We start from the raw sequence: 16,322 nt of genomic DNA, 5'->3' as shown, positions 1-16,322 counted from the left end.
CATCTACCTGCACAATTAAATTGAACATCTACCTTCACAATTAAATTGAACATCTACCTCCACAGTTAAACTGAACATCTACCTCCACAATTAAACTGAACATCCCCAAAAATTTAATACATGAACTATCATTTTACTTAACAGACCTGACCTTGAACTACACAATAATGGTACCTAACCACATACGCTCAGAGTACATGCTTATTTTAAGAATTAATTTGAACATGATCAGTAAGAACTCCTCCAGTTATTTCCCCTTGATAAGAGTCTACAGTGTTCAGCGTACAAACAATGGTTGAACAAACAATCTTAGGTGTACAAGTCGAGGTCCACCGACGCAACATTCGATGATACAGTCGTAAATGGTAACAGCTGCTTGATCAACTTTGAGAGTGCCACGTCGACAGCTAAAAAAAAGAAAGTATCGCCTCGTTCGTCTTCCAATTTCTAATGCAAATCGAGGAATAAAATAACATTCTATCAGTCTATCATGCACGTAACATGCCACACGATCGAGGCTTCTATCGGTATCGTTCCTTGGCAGTCTGGCTGTTTTTCAAGCAGCTACTGGCGTCGTTATATAATATTTATATATATATACACACGTAAGAATGTATATACGTATAAAGAATACAGGGTGTTTCAAAAAGACTATACGAAGACGGATTCTGTGTGAGAACTCATCTAACCTTTCTTCGTTATCGTCTCGATAATGAAAATTAAGGTTTGTCAAGTTCTCGAACGCAGAATTCGGTACGAGGATTTTGAGACATTCTGTATACGTAAGTACAGGTGACAGAGAGAAATTTGAATCCTAGAGTGTGTACGTCACATGCATTCGGCGTTGCATAAAATTGTAAAAGGATGGCACGGAGGACTCTGATCTTCGGACGCTTTACATTTCCAAGACAAAAAAATAAATCGACGAGTCCTCGAGTCCGCTCTGTACAATCCTGGTTTCGCTAAAAATGTATACATGTATATGTATACGTATATACATATACATATGGTGGGAGAAAGATGCGCATAACCCTCTAAAGCCGTATATCTTACAGCACTCTAGCATTCGTCAGAACTGCAGTGATCGTCAAAAATGGCAAAGTTTGTAATGGCACCGGTTTCAACGTGTACGCACCTGAAGATGCGACTTCCAGGCAAATTGAGCTCGATAACTCACGTGTTCTATCTTTCATTTACATATCCTTTGAACAGTGAGTCAGCCGAGTGGTGGGGTGCCTAGGTTACATCGGTAGAGTAGCTGGTACAGGTATAGGAGCGATGGACCAGTACACAGATTTACTGGAAGAAAATTTACAGAGGAAAAGCTAGCGGTAGAATATCTAGCATACATTTGGAAGGCTCGCTTTCTAATTTCTCCTTCAATGTAGCTAGTGTACTCTACCGATATAACCAGTACTTTCTCCCACCACTCTAGTGTACTAGTGCTACTACTACCAGTCACTGTATCAGTGTGAAGCAAGCCAAACATGGATCTAATTATAAGGAAAGATGTAAACGTCCACATTTATACTTTCAAAATGGACATCATTTTCTGTCCCTATAATGTTAGATCCACGGTACAGATACTGTATCTAGAGAATACTTTGGCTTGCACAGATACAGTGAATGGCTTCCTACTAGCTGCATATTCTACCGTTTGCTCTACCAATGTGAACTAGGCTTTACTAGGAGATGCCTTCATTGTACGCGACAGTGTTAGCAATTTAGACGTACGAGTAATATAAGAAACATTAAAGATTGAAAATTCGAGGCTCGATTTGCCTGGGGCTCAAAGACGTGCTAAAGTGAGAATACGTATTCAGTTTCTCTTTCAAGCGTGTGTACAGCGATTGCACATCCGTGTAATACCCTTCGAACGTCGCAATCTCTCGAGATGCACTTTATCGTTGCTCTCGTTGGAGCGAGTTTCAAACACGAGACGAGAATAACAAGTAGAGGAAGAAGAAGAAGAAGAAGAAGAAGTAGAAGAAGAAGAAGAAGAAGAAAAACGCGTCTACTTTCGATTTACGCGTGGTTCGCATCGAATCACGATTCGCACACGTTCCATTGCTTTCGCTCGGGACCGGCAAAAAAATATACAAAAAACTCTCTCGGATCTCTCTCGTGGTTTGAAATGGTTCGGCTAAATTCGCAGCTACGCATGTACAGAAATCGACGCGTCCAGTATTATATACACGTATACAATTATGATGTAGAATATTCGTATACTTACATACGTACAGGGTGTTTCAAACGCTATAGAAATGTACAGCTTTTGTACAGTAATGTACAAGAAATGTACAGTGTATGGTACATTTTCTATTGCGGAATAACTCTTTATCTATTTTTTAATATTTTGCAATTCTTTAACTATTTTTTACTATTTAATTTTCTAGTGTCAACTTTGTCGTGAAAAATTTAAGCATCTCTTTTGATACAGCCTGTACACGAATGTAAATATACAGGGCGTCTCAAAGTTAAACGACCTAACCTTTATTATGTTCTACAAGCAAGTAGTCAAACATGAAACTGATCCTAATTTACCGAAGATCAACAACTTAATTTTCAACTAATTATTATTTAACTTCCAACAATTCAACTAATATTAGCTTAAAAAATGTTATAAATCTTCTATCCTTATCTCTCGCTTGCAGAACATACGTGGTTTGCATCGCGTAACATGGAAACGCCCTGCGAAGAAGAAAAAACGAAATCACAGCTTGAGAGTTAATAATAATAATAATATAACGATATACAGTCGTACCCCGACTTACGTCCTAACTTGCGTCTGTCGCGCTTAGAATTTAGAAATTTGAAGATACGATTTTTAAGTTTGAAGTCCTAAAATGCTAAGCGGTGGAAGCTCCTTAACTCGGTGAAAAAAACCCACGTTAACTCCGGTGTAACATAAAACTCGTGGCTAGTCTGAAAGTAATTACAACGTAAGTGCAAGGTACGACTGTGCAATAATAAATAACGTATGAGTAATAATCATAATGGGAAGAATCATAATCGAATCAATAAATGTAGTTAATATAATTAATCATAATAAAGTGTGTACGTAAGAAGTAGCAGAGATGGCAATAAAAAAGAATGAAGAAGATAAATAAATACGTAAGAAATGAAATTGCCTAAAACTGGGCCAGGGCGGCAGGACGTTCACGGTGAGCTCCTCGTCGGAATCCTGTTGGGATCGTCCGTTCGCGGCCCTAGTCGCGCCAATCTGGGCATCCCCGTCGGTCTTGAACCTTTACGGACAACAGGCCAGCCAAGCAACGATCAACAATCAACAATCAACAACAATTTACCAGAGATACGAAAGGAATTGTACGCTATTTGTGCCACGTGATCGCCTCGCTGACGTCACACACTTCTTGCTTTCTCTCTCTTTCTCTCTTCTTTCTCTCACTTTCACTCTTTCTCATGCTCTTCCTTATTTTAATAATAATTATACGATTCAAACGTTTAATTAACATTTGAAACGTATTCGTTGCACGCGTACTCCTCTCGCAAAATGGCGGCATCTGCGAAATTAATTGATCGTTATGTTCGAGAAGAATATGCGAGCGTATAGAAAATAAAATTTGCAACCGTTTCGATGTTCCACCTTTCAATCTCTCATTTTCACTCACTCTCTCTTTTCTTCTCACTGCGATTTCTCGTTAGAAAAAAGTAAGGTTATGTGTATCGTCAGCTTGTGGATCTGTAAAGACACAGACCAGATGTTTGTTTGGTCTTCCAACACTGGACACGCTGGGCGATCGGTTAACCGTTTACGCAGTTGTATATTCGTTCGTAAATTCATCAAAATTATTTCATTTAACCTTTATTTCAACACCGATTCAATTTGCATCATCAAAATATCGATAATAAAACTCTACGAACGAATATATATACCTAAAAGAATTCGAATTAGATTTTAAGATTTCCGTCAGTACGCTTCAATGGAAGATTGCATGATCGATTACTCGATAAGCATCGTTCCTTTCGCAATAATTCAATCTCCCGTTCGAGTAATTTTCCGAAGGCGTACCGACAGAAATATTTCTTGAAAAACAGAATGGATTCGACGATATCCATTCGAGAGTAACGGCCAACAAATCTGTCCTACCTCGAGAAGATTTTTCGCACCAGATGATCCTGTGCTTGATCCAATTGAGGCTCGTTTTTCCTTCTCTCGGCCAACTCTTTCTCCCGGCGAACGTCGGCCACTTTTCGAAATATCAGCTGTAAAAAATATTTCAAATTCGATACAAGTTATATTCGTATATAAAGCTACGATTACAGTCTCAGATCCGTCTATAAAGCACTTACGATAGTTCAAGTGCTCGAGCACTTACAATAGTTCACGGACACCGACAGAGCGTGCATAATCGAACATTGAAACAGTGGAATCGATCAAGAAATTAAATCGAAAATTACCTATTGCGCGACCTATCGATGATCTAGAACGTAATGGCAAACGGACAATTACGTTTTATTTACGGGGTCCGGAACAATTATTTATGCCCTTATCTTCTCCGCTATTATTAATGTCCCACAGCGCATCAAACCCTCTATCGGTTTTTTCCACCCTATAGTATATAGGTGAGCATTATTCGGTTGATTGTTAGATGTTAATAATCCATGGGTTGACGCTAAACGAGAAAATACATTTTAACAACCTCTTTAAATCTCCAGCGGGTAGAGCGATGAAACCTCTTTTCCTTACTCCGTAGAAAAAAAGTGATATTGACGCGAATGATACTTCGGTCAGTTTTGCGATTAAACATATCGTGTTCGATCGCAGATAATTCGAACGATAGAATTTTTTGACAGCGCTAAAAAATGACGCTTACATCCTTCTCGTGATCGAAAAGGGTGGAGGGGATTGAAGTAGCTATATATGCGTCTGCGCATGCGCGCAAGGTGCAGTCGATAGGCGCAGCGTTAGCGGACCAGCCGTTCTTCGACTAACCTCAAAATATTTTATTTATCGTGTCGGTTCGGAGAAGGTCGTGGACCGGTCCCCGACGAGTTCCGTCCCGGAACTTCGTCTCGGATGAGTCGTGAAAGGTTTTGAAGCAAAGTGCGCGGCTTAGCGCGTACTTTTAGCGTTCTGATTCGTTTCGAATCGAAGTTATTCGCGAGGCACACGAGGTATATGGATTGTCGTGTACAGTGCACCTCGCGTTCGAAAGGTTTGAATCATTTTTTCCCGAAGAACGCCTATTTACTTTGACGTCACTTTCGTTCTACGAATTAATCGTGTTCTTTCAGATGGGTCACGGTTCGAGCCGTTCTGCCTCTTCCGCGAATATATTATCCGCGGACGAGCTGACCTTGGTGGAGAATTTATTTAAGTCCATGTCACGGAGTTCAGGCTCCATAAAACGCGAGGACATATTTAAACACTGGTCAACTCACATAGACGATATATTATTGCAATTTGTGGTACGATTTCTCTGCCATGAGCCAGGGAAAAGGGTATCTGCCATTAATGGAGAGAATTTCGGACGACTGTACGTGTTTGCTGTTCGTGGTAGTCCAGAGGAGAGGACCAGCTTAATTTTTAACGGTTTCTCCGAAGAGGAACAGAAGCACGAAATACCCACCTCCATGTTCCTTCAGTATGTTCAAGCAACTATTAATTCTTATTTGAGACTGCAGAAGAATTCTGGGAATGCGCATTATTTAACTTGGAGCAGTATCGGTTGTACAGTGAATACCAGGAGAATAGGAATGCGCTCTAGAAGTTTGTGCGAAGATCTAGTCAAACACGGGGATACTTTAACCGTAGATCAAATCGAAAATTGGTTCTCTATGGCTGCTACATTCAAGATGATCCAATCGCACGTCTTCCAGTGCCTTTTCTTGGTCTCCCAGAAGAAAGGGGACAAGAACAGCGGTGCTAGAATAAACGATTTGAATCTCCTACCAATCTGCAGAGGTTTAGAAAACATACCTCATTTCCCCAGCATTCTTGGACTGGGGGATGTTCTGTTCTTGAATTTGAGCTTGCCTCATGAAGTACGTAACGAATGGAGATTTCTGTTTTCCAGCCAAGTTCACGGAGAATCATTCTCTACCATGCTAGGAAGAATTACCATGCAAGGATCTACTATCATGATACTTCAAGATACCGATGATCACGTATTTGGTGGATTTGCTTCGGACAGTTGGGCAATAGGGCCAAATTTCATAGGAAATCAAACTTGTTTTTTGTTCAAATTAGAACCAGAAATATTAACATTCTCATCTACGGGTTACAACAACCATTATCAGTATTTAAATCTTCACCAACAAACTATGCCTAACGGTATGCTGATGGGAGGACAACTGAACTATCCTGGTTTATGGTTGGACTGCGAGTACGGGACAGGCAAATCCAGCTTATCGTGTACAACCTTCCAGAACTATGTGCAGCTCAGTGGCAAGGAGAACTTCAAGATCAAACACTGCGAGGTGTGGGGTGTAGGTCCAATACCAGAGGCAGAGGAAGACACGCGCGACTCGAAATCGGTTCTGGATCAAGATCCCACTTCGAAAATGTTACTACAAATGTCTGGACGCAAGATGTACTCCGAGAACTTAGAGAAAGTAAAAGAGTAATCGCGAGGTCACATGTCAGGCTATTTCGAGTATAACAACAGCTTTCTAGGACAAGAGTCATTGTAAAACAGTGTCTGTAATGCGATGAGATATAAATAATAATGTTGTTTCACGTTTCTATCTATAATTTCGTAGCTCGTTAGGGCCAATAAATCGGTTATGAACGCTGCGAACGAACAGTAAAGTTTTATAAGCTTCTCACGTTTCTTTTCGTCCGGACCGTTAATTCGAAAAGAGTATCCTTTGTAAACGGCCTGTCACATCGTTCGACTCTACTAGTCTGCTACTTGAAAAAAAAACACCATGTCGCGATATTAAAAGAAATGTCGTGCGAGTTGTTGTGTCTTTCGAATGCCTATTACTAGTGCCTGGTGAGTGATCAATCATTTTTAATCAGAATTCTTAATCTAATCAGACTATCGAGGATCGTTGCCATTGTTATATAAGACTGCGTGTGCGTATGTGTGCGTGTGTGCATTCGCGCGAACTCGTTGGCTTTGCTCGATGAAACGAAACCAAAGAATCAGCACTGAATTGTTATTCGGTAAGAGTTCAATAAAGAATTGAAACCCACATTCTCTTTACTCTTTGCGTCGAGACTCGGTACATTTACATGCATCATCAACACAAAGAATCCTTACCCGGTGACTCAGGTTGTAGGTCAAAACGAGGTTCCTGGCGAAGGAGTTTGCGAAAGCTTGATAAAAATCCAACACTTCCAACAGTCGGTCCCTCTTGATAGTGTGAAGGTCGCAGTAGGTCAGAGCTCGCACGTTGGCCGCGCTTTGTCCCACGGACGGATTCGTCCAGAAGCTGTCTCCGAACACGTCTCCCTTGCCAAGGATAGCCACAACCTCGTCGTCTTGTATCACCTCGAGACTCCCAGTCACGATGAAGCACAACGAGTCGATCGACTCGCCTGTATGATAAAGCAAATCGCCGGGCGCACTGTGCGACATTGTAAAGTGCATCGCCAGTGCCCGCAGGCAACCGTCGGAGGCCAACCTGAGGAACGAATCAACTGTCTATTAAAAAGGTCAAGAGTGGGCAGTTTACAAGCAAGCACTCTAGCTTTGCTATGCCCGTTTACCTTAAAGAGATGGCTCACCTGAACGCTGGGTGTTCGTTGAAGACTTTCCTGTTTAAGTGAACACAGATGTCCGCTTTCATGTCTTTCGGGCAGTAATTGAGTACCTTGTCGGTGTCTAGGCCCTTGGTCATCGCCCAGGTGCTCACCACGTAGTCCATCACTCGCTCGCTTAGGGCTTTCGGCACCTCGTGCAACTTCATGAATTCTCTCACGTTGTTCAGCATGTCGTGATACTTGGCGGTGGCGGATGTCATTTGCTGAATTATTGTGGTGACGTGACCGAAGATCGTGGCGTACAGTAGAGCTGGAAACATAAAGGTATACCTGTGGTTAACGCTGAGTGCCTCAGTAAAAATTTTATGGGGTCAGGGAGAAGGATATCTTAAGGGTATCTAGAGATATCTCTGAGGTAGCTCTTTAGAGGTATAGTCTTCTAGGTCCTGTTAGGTCCTACTAGTCCTCCTAGGTTCTGTTACACCTCCTAGGTCCTGCTAGATCCTACTAGTCCTCCTAGGTTCTGTTAGACCTCATAGGTCCTGCTAGGCCCTATTAGTCCTCCTAGGTTGTGTTAGATCTCCTAGGTCCTGCTAGATCCTACTAGTCCTCCTAGGTTCTGTTAGACCTCATAGGTCCTGCTAGGCCCTATTAGTCCTCCTAGGTTGTGTTAGACCTCCTAGGTCCTGCTAGATCCTACTAGTCCTCCTAGGTTCTGTTAGACCTCCTAGGTCCTACTAGGTCCTACTAGCCCTCCTAGGTCCTACTAGTCCTCCTAAGTCCTCTTAGACCTCCTAGGTCCTACTAGTCCTCCTAGGTTCTGTTAGACCTCCTAGGTCCTGCTAGATCCTACTAGTCCTCCTAGGTACTGTTAGACCTCCTAGGTCCTCCTAATCCTCCTTGCACCCATAAAATTCTTAGGCTTTGCCAACAGTCTTTAGGTTCTTTGGTTCTTTTCAGATTTTTTCTGGGGTTATAGGTTCTCTATCTAGCACTAGATCTTACCAGCGATGATCATCATGCAGATGGTGAATATTTTCTCGTTGTCGGTTTCCGCGGCGACGTTGCCGAAGCCAACGGAGGTCATGCAGGTCATCGTGAAGTACAAGGCGGTGACGTACATAGTCCTCCTGGACGGTCCTGCGACCAACTCCGGCGCAGTACTGGTATTAGTCCACAAATAGCTGTAGGGTGACTGTGTGACGTTCGCCAGCTTCCACAGCCATGAATATTGAACCCCGTTGTCGGCGTCCGACCTTCCTATCGAGTACCTTCAACGCAACGAGACTTCTTATTCGGGAGGAATTTCGTGAACGGCTACTAGGTTACAGAATGAAGGATGAGGGTATCGGGGAATAAGCTCATGCTTTTTCGCTAATCGCTAAGCTTTCTTTCATCGGGCTCTTTCTGTTTAAGAAAGATCACGATCAAATACTCTGCGATATACCTCTGCAAAGTTTGCCAACTTAACGTAATAACGATCAAAGGAGCGGTCGTCGTCCGTTCGACAAAAGGGGCACATTCTTTGCCGAGGAAAAGGGCGGAACGTTAGCATCGTCGAGACTTTCATCCTTAAAGACAGCGGTTGATCTCGAGCGCTACTTCATTCATGCCGCTTCGCGAGCAAGCAGCGAAAATAATTAAGAAGCGGCTTCTAAAAGAACTAGACAGCGGTTTAAATGCAACGCTCTCGCTTTAACGGCGAGACGAGTTTTCCCTCTTGATTCTCGTCGTCATTCTATGAAGCTGCACACGTCACGATCGAGATTTTCGATCGGAAAGCTGATCAAAAGCATCGCGTGTACTACCTGTGTACGTGCATCGTGTTCGTGTGTGCGTGCGTGTGTGTTTGTTTCGTAGTAAGGATCGAATGACGTCGAGGAAGCCGTCAGTCCTGCCGCAGTGTTACCTTTCAGTGTGTGGGCAGGGTAAAATCACCTTAAAGTGACGTACCAGACACAGGCCAGCCAGTGAGCAACCAACATGTAGAAACAGAGCAGAAGAATGAGCATCGCGGCTCCATACTCCAGATACCGGTCTAGTTTGCGAACTACCCGACCCAGACGAAGCAGACGCACCACCTTCAACGCCGAGAACAAACTACCTATGCCGTCCTCGTCGTGGTCGAACGCGTTGAACACGTCGTATGGAAGGCAACTTAGGAGGTCGATGATGAACCATGATTTCAGGTAGTTCATTCTGATCACCTGTAACAAACCAGTAATTACTGATACCGTTCGACTTGTTTTGACAGAAGCTTTGCCTATTACCTTTGGGTCAGACACCACCTCGCCACCCGGACCAACGAACGTCGTATGAAAGTTGAGGACAATGTCGATGAAGAATATGACGTCGACGATGCTGTCGACGACCAACAGGGACACATCCTCGCTGGTCTTGTTTTTGAACGCAACGTTGTAGGGCACCATGATGGCCGTGTAAAAGGTCAAACACAAAATGATCCAGTCCCAGATTGCCTTGAACGCGCAGTAATGTAACAAAATGTGTGGCGGAGTCTTCGGCGCCTCCTGTCTGTACTGCGGCATCACGTCGCCGCTTAACGACATCATCTAAAAACATACAGTCATTTCAATAAATAATCTGGGTCAATTATTAACAAAGTTCTAGAGTACTCTAGCATCTACCTAAATATATAAAAATATAGGAGCTGATTAACTTAGAACAATATGTTACACTAAGGTCCTAAGATGTACCTTCATCAGCCTAATTTAACAATAAAGCTATTTAACAATACAATCTCCTATCTAGTCCAATATGTGCTCTCTTGAGCATCTACTTAAATATATAAAAATATAGGAGCTGATTAACTTAGAATACTATGTTACACTAAGGTCCTAAGATGTACCTTCATCAGCCTAATTTAACAATAAAGCTATTTAACAATATAATCTACCTAGTCCAATATCTCATATCTAGCTTTCCTAAGAGATATGAACTTACATGAGCTAAGTGCGATTGTTTGGTGGTGGTTGGTAACGCGGAGTCCTTCAGGGCGGGCAGATGTGAGCTGAACTGTGAGACAAGAACGGATCTGGACCTGGTGACCGATCTGGCTAGTTTGGCGAACTTCGAGAGGCCACCTTTGCTGTCGTCCGTGTCGATTGGCTGCTTCAGGGCAGTGATGTCCCGGAAGGTCAACAGGAACAGGACCACCAGGTCCCGTTCGTTTTTTATTGGCGCTATTTGCAGAAGCAGCCATAGCGGTGTTTCTGTGCATCAGTCGAATCAGACACTCTATCATTCGTTGGAAACGTCAACCTATCAGCTAATTCTTACGTTCGACTTTTAGCCGAAAGGTTATCATACAGTGGATCTACCTGACCATGCAGGAAAGATGTCTTTATAAATTAATTATAAGTTTCTTTGATGAACCTGTGATGAATCTGTTCTTTGATGAACCTGTTCTTGAACCTTTCTACCTGTTCATCAAATTGTTCTAACAGAGCAAGACATTCAAGGTCATCACACTTAAGGAACCTTCACAAAGTTAGGTTAGGTTCCTTAAGAGTCCCTCCTGCAAGGTACACTAACCTTATCTATCGTGCTACAGAACACTAAAGCAATCGTTATCAGGCAGTAGCCCACAAAATGTATACAGATACATAAACGAGTAAGCAAAGCGATACAAGATTCCATAGGAAGTCCACGGGTGCATGCCACCATGCATATCGCGTATCGAGTGCAAAGTATAAAGAGAACTTCCTTTCGCTGAGACTTCGCAGAGCAGGAGCGAAAAGTTGAAGCAATAAATTAAAATTATGATATCGTGATAAAGAGTTGCAAAAATGTGTATGTCGCGTTCAGACAAAAGAGGACCCAGTGCCGGAGATGCTATTTCGTGTTATTTACAACGGTACTGTATGGGAACGTTCGAACTCCTATTAAATACTTCCTTGTATCGTTCTTTACAAGCTGTGACCTACGGACATGTACAAATGGTATGTTACGAGTGTTTTTAAAGTGATAGACACTGGTGATTACTCGGCCAACGCCTGCTCTCATAGTTAATTCTCGATATCAACTTCATTAGGACGAAACATACGAATAAGATACATTGTGCTTGCATACGTGCTCGGCGAACACGGTTGGATCGATAAAATGTTTGAACGTTCTAGCTTCATAATTAAAATTATAAAAATTATTTATTATCACTAACTTCAAAAATAAAATTCCATTCCTAACCTCAAAAATAAAATTCTCAATAAAAAGTCTGAATTTGAAACTATTTTGAAGTTCGTCCATGAAAAACAAGATGGACGCCAAGAACCACGCGTCGTTCGCCGAGCGGGAAACAGTACATCTGCAAGACAGCGTATATACGTGTGTATCTATAGTACTTAATTAGGAATTGATTCGGGAAAAATTAACTGAAATCAAGAGTAGGTGGGAGGTCGAACAGTGTCCTCTCATTATGGCCGCCCCTTGGTCCAGGGATCGTTCGACGATCCTTGTAAGTGTGTCGTCTCTTGTTCAGGCTAAAGATGGGAGTGTATAATAATCGTATACAGTACCTTCAATTTGTATATTTACATATATTTATATATTTCTTAATGTATAATATATACACAGAGTCTTTCCAAACTCAACTATCTGCAACTCCATCCGTGTATCCATCTAATAAGAACACGATAAACAAGTATTCCACAGAAAATACCAAATTGACAACAATAAATAAACAACAATGTTAAACAAAAAATAGACTTACTTGAATAGTCGTTTCCTTTACAAACTGTTCCAAATGTTAACTGTTAAATATTTTAATACAGTACTTTATCCTGTACTTATTTAAGGATAACACAGAGAGTCTGATAGCGTCGTCTGGAAACACCCTGTACATGTATGTATGTATACGTATATATAATAGTAAATTATACGGTGTTTTGTATAGTTAGATTCGAGGGTGACTTACTGGTGGGTCTTTCGAGCACTCTTTTGCGAACCTGTGCTAGACATACCTCGTGGGGCACCTTTAAACAGAACGATCACACATATTATTGGGCTCGATTGTCCGGCTAAGTCTGCACGGTCTAAATAGAGGACTCGGGTGTTTCGTTGGAACTCTCGGATTACCCTCTAACAATCTGTTTAATAATCGTTGACCGTTTCGCTGTTCTGTTCTCAAATGATCGTGACGCTTCGATGATGATACAGGTCGCTTCAAAAAAGATGCGAACATTTGCGGCCAAAGGAAAATCAATTTAAATACAATTGAAAATTATCCAACTACATTTTCACAACCAAAACATTTTTTTAAAAATTCCTTTTGCCACAGAAATGTTTCAATTTCTACAACAGCTACCTCTTTTGAACTCTCTGTACTCAAGAAAAAAAAGTCGATAAAAAAACAGAGGGTATGAGACTCAGAAGCATCGTGAAAAATAAGTACGAGAATGAGACGAGCGTAGATCAAACGTATTCCTGACGCTCGTTACGTTGATACACGAAGCGAGACTGAGGTGAGTGTCAGGCGTAACACCAACGCGTGGCATTAAAAAAAAAATAGAAAAAAAAACAAAATTTGTAACACGAAACTCGAAGCCGAGAATCGATAGAAACGAAGACAGACATTTCGGTTTCGGTGGTCGGATCAGCGCCGAGCATGCACAACGATACATCGTCTCGTGCCTCGAGGCGTTCTGTCAGAGGTAATTTCGTCGAGAATAGACGATTTCCTGTTTTGCGTTCACGACATTCGTCAACCTGACACCTTTCAAAACAGCCTGAACAATTTCCATCTTTTCACACGGTATTCCTTTCTTAACGCATTCATAAACTGCAATTTAACTGGAAAATAACCTCAAACTTCTCCTCCTTGTCTTCATAACATTTTTAAATTATATCTGAAATTAATAATTTATGTAGTAATGGTATATAATAATATATGTAATCATAGTATATAATAATATTTGAAATTAATAATATAGTTCAGGATATTTTAACGTGGTTGAACCTTGTCGTGAATAAACATCGTCGATTCCGACGATGAAAGAAGCCACGAACACCGCACATTAATTAAGCTTCCCATGCGTCGATTATCGTTGGTACTTACTGTTCTTCTTGTACAGCAGGATCTCGAATTGATCGTGAATCTGGCCCTCGAGGCATTCCTCGATCCTGGCGATCGTCTCTTTGTCCGTCAACTCCCCGTACATGAATCCGCAGCGGCAGGACTTTTGCATAACCTGTTCGGTACAATTGATATCGCGATATTATCACAATCCCCGCTGGAATAATGGAAGAAATAATAGGAAAGCATCGAATTACGGAATAGGCGTGTAGAGGAGGATCCGTGACGTTTTTTTACGGGATGTATTAACGGTGGCGCGTGCGACCGACACCGGAAACTAGATTAAAATTGGTCGGCCAGGTGCGCCACCCTCGTGTAACGTACAATTACATTAAACCGATTATATCTTCGTGGACACTCTTGGATAATCGGATCAACGGTGTGATTTTCGCGAATGAAATTACCGGGGTAGCAACGAAAAATCATGGATTACGGTTAAAACAAATTTCGAAGGTACCTCGTAACATGCACGGTCTTCATTCTTTTTAACGCAATTTAAAAAGCTCACGAGAATGTTTCGTTACCTCGGCACGATTATAGCCAGAGATTTTGCAAAAGCTTTCGTTGCAATAGACAATAGGGAAGTCGACGATCTGAGCGTTCGCCAGGAGAAAACTGCTGTCAGCTGTGAACAGAAAAACGTACGGTATAGGTCATAAAAAGCAACACGATGTTTGAAAACGCGATGTTAAGTAATTAATTTTGTAGCGCAATTTTAATCGAGATTGCGTCATACCAGAATTTGGCGGGAAATTCGAACGGTGGCTGTCTCGAGGTTCTCCGTTATTTTCCCTAACTAGAAAGATGGAACAATCCTTTTCCCTCGGTATTCAGCTGTGTCTTTATTATTGAAGTCACGACACGTTCCCGTGTTGCTCCATTTGTTTGCCAAAACACCGAGGTTGCTTTATTCGCGACGGACCAAGCTGTATCTCCGAGTTCCCTCTTTCTTTTATTTCCGCAACTCGCGACGTCTGCACGTCACGCGTTTAATAATAAAACGCTGTTTTAGAAGCCGTGGTTCGTTGCCGGTTAGAAACAGAGCGTCAAAAGATATTTCGTGCTTATCTATTTCTCTTCACTCTTCTAAAGTTATTAACCGCATTACCAAAGTCGATTGCATTTTGACATTTTCGTGTTCGTAATCTCCGTCACTTGAGTGCAGCCGAGTCGAACCGAATTGCGCCGAATTAAACCGAATCGAATCAAGCCGAACGCGTACGAGTCGAGTCAAGTGGTTCCTCCGCAAAATGTAAATGCATTTTCGCATTTTTAAGAGAAACGCAGATGTCAATACCGTTGCGCTTGAAGAGAGAACTCGCAGCCTTCGTTCCTTCATTTTCCCGAACGTTTGCCATTTCTCCCAGAACGATGACGATAATCACGCGTGCACGCGCGAGTTAACTCGCTTTCTATGCACGCCACGCGAACGAGCTTCGCCATTTGCCACTGTTTCCATGTTCCTGACCTCGGTCACTCGTTCGAAACGGGTCAAGGCCACGTACTATGGCTTTACGTGCACACCTCCGGTGATCCTTTTGACTATCCAGTCGAAATCGACGTATTCTGGTTCGTGAACCGTCACCCGAGAGAGCTTCGGTTAGGAAATCAACGTAACGTCGTTAACGACCGGGAGAATACATCGATTGATCCGATTACGATTACCGAATCGACACTCGAACCGTGCATCGATCCGCAGGACATCTGTCGTCCTTACAGGTGCACTTTTTCGTTTACCCTCCGTCGAATTTGCAAGTTTCACAAATCGAATACCGTTCTATTATTCGAATACTTTACTAATTTCCTTCGGGTCGTCTTCGGAAGTGTTTTCGTCGGTAAAAAAATTATGAGGAGTCAGTAAAACGTGCGGTTATAAACGCGATCGAGAACACTTAAAAGTTGATCTTGACGGAACACGGGCGGAAGTGGAGGCCTGTTTATCGCCAGGGGCTTCAAATGTTCTCTTACATCAGCCCGTTAATCTCATCCATATTCAAGAGGCACTCCGTTCTGCTGAATCGGATTTGCCGTAGCTGTCTCGATAAACGCGTTAAAAGGTCCCATGCTTCGAAAACACGGAACGATCGGTAAGGTGAAATTCAGAGACGGAATTGTTATAGAAACGCGTTCAGACAAACAAACTAATTGGATATTCCCGAATAAAAGAAACAGTTTCTCGCGGTTCGATCGAATCTGATTCGTTTAATGCTTTACAGAGTGTGCCAAGCCCCTCGAAGATCCTCCGACTGTTTTCGAGTTCCTGTTGCATAGGCGTTGGCCGCGCGTTCCGAGGATGCACAGCTCAGGGGCTCTTCGAGACGAACAGCCGCCATTCGAGTAGGCACACTCGATCAAAGTGCCTCTTGCTCGTAACCGTCTACCCCGACCACCTTCATCCTCTCTCAAGCTCGATCACCTTCTTACCTCGTCGCGCGATAGTAAATACACTCTATCGCCCTTAGTGAACGAAGGTATTTTTTTCTGGTAGGTACTTTTGACATTTTTCAAATTATTTCTCTGACTACTACTTGTTTTATGTTGGAACATATGTGTAAGGTT

At 42.3% G+C, this 16,322-nt stretch overlaps 3 protein-coding genes across 18 annotated transcripts in view; 2 read left to right on the top strand and 1 right to left on the bottom strand.

Annotated features, from left to right (window-relative positions):
* Positions 1-16,322, bottom strand: part of eag (potassium voltage-gated channel protein ether a go-go) — a 59,216-nt gene that overhangs the window by 8,505 nt on the left and 34,389 nt on the right. For 5 of the 14 annotated variants that reach the window (XR_013039912.1, XR_013039913.1, XR_013039914.1 and 2 more), the window contains exons 3-14: positions 14,288-14,388; positions 13,746-13,878; positions 12,606-12,663; positions 12,065-12,171; positions 10,637-10,905; positions 9,946-10,245; positions 9,614-9,882; positions 8,681-8,946; positions 7,700-7,985; positions 7,233-7,596; positions 4,112-4,227; positions 3,132-3,248 (exon numbers count right to left, since the gene is read on the bottom strand). Coding sequence is in view for 10 of the 14 variants with exons in the window: in XM_076537348.1 (XP_076393463.1) it covers positions 3,132-3,248; positions 4,112-4,227; positions 7,233-7,596; positions 7,700-7,985; positions 8,681-8,946; positions 9,614-9,882; positions 9,946-10,245; positions 10,637-10,905; positions 12,065-12,171; positions 12,606-12,663; positions 13,746-13,878; positions 14,288-14,388 (2,386 nt within the window). In the remaining 4 variants the exon portion in view is untranslated. The other 9 variants (XM_076537355.1, XM_076537358.1, XM_076537350.1 and 6 more) reach the window with 9 other exon arrangements.
* Positions 4,898-7,164, top strand: LOC100883093 (MTOR-associated protein MEAK7). Its single transcript, XM_003700520.3, has 2 exons — positions 4,898-5,180; positions 5,260-7,164. The coding sequence occupies exon 2, from the start codon at positions 5,260-5,262 to the stop codon at positions 6,589-6,591; it is 1,332 nt and encodes a 443-aa protein (XP_003700568.1). The 5' UTR covers positions 4,898-5,180; the 3' UTR covers positions 6,592-7,164.
* Positions 15,347-16,322, top strand: part of LOC105664394 (uncharacterized) — a 41,793-nt gene continuing 40,817 nt past the window's right edge. For 2 of the 3 annotated variants that reach the window (XM_076537404.1, XM_076537409.1), the window contains exons 1-2: positions 15,347-15,482; positions 15,980-16,247. The gene's annotated coding sequence lies outside the window, so the exon portion shown is untranslated. The other variant, XM_076537406.1, reaches the window with a different exon arrangement.

The sequence above is a fragment of the Megachile rotundata genome, chromosome 11, assembly GCF_050947335.1.
Source record: "Megachile rotundata isolate GNS110a chromosome 11, iyMegRotu1, whole genome shotgun sequence".
Classification (NCBI taxonomy): Eukaryota; Metazoa; Arthropoda; class Insecta; order Hymenoptera; family Megachilidae; genus Megachile; species Megachile rotundata.
The sequence above is the reverse complement of the archived record's forward strand: the minus strand, read 5'-3'. Positions and strand labels throughout refer to the sequence as shown.

Coding starts and splice junctions, on each gene's coding strand:
- LOC100883093 (XM_003700520.3), top strand. CDS start 5,260: ATGGGTCACGGTTCGAGCCGTTCTGCCTCTTCCGCGAATATATTATCC.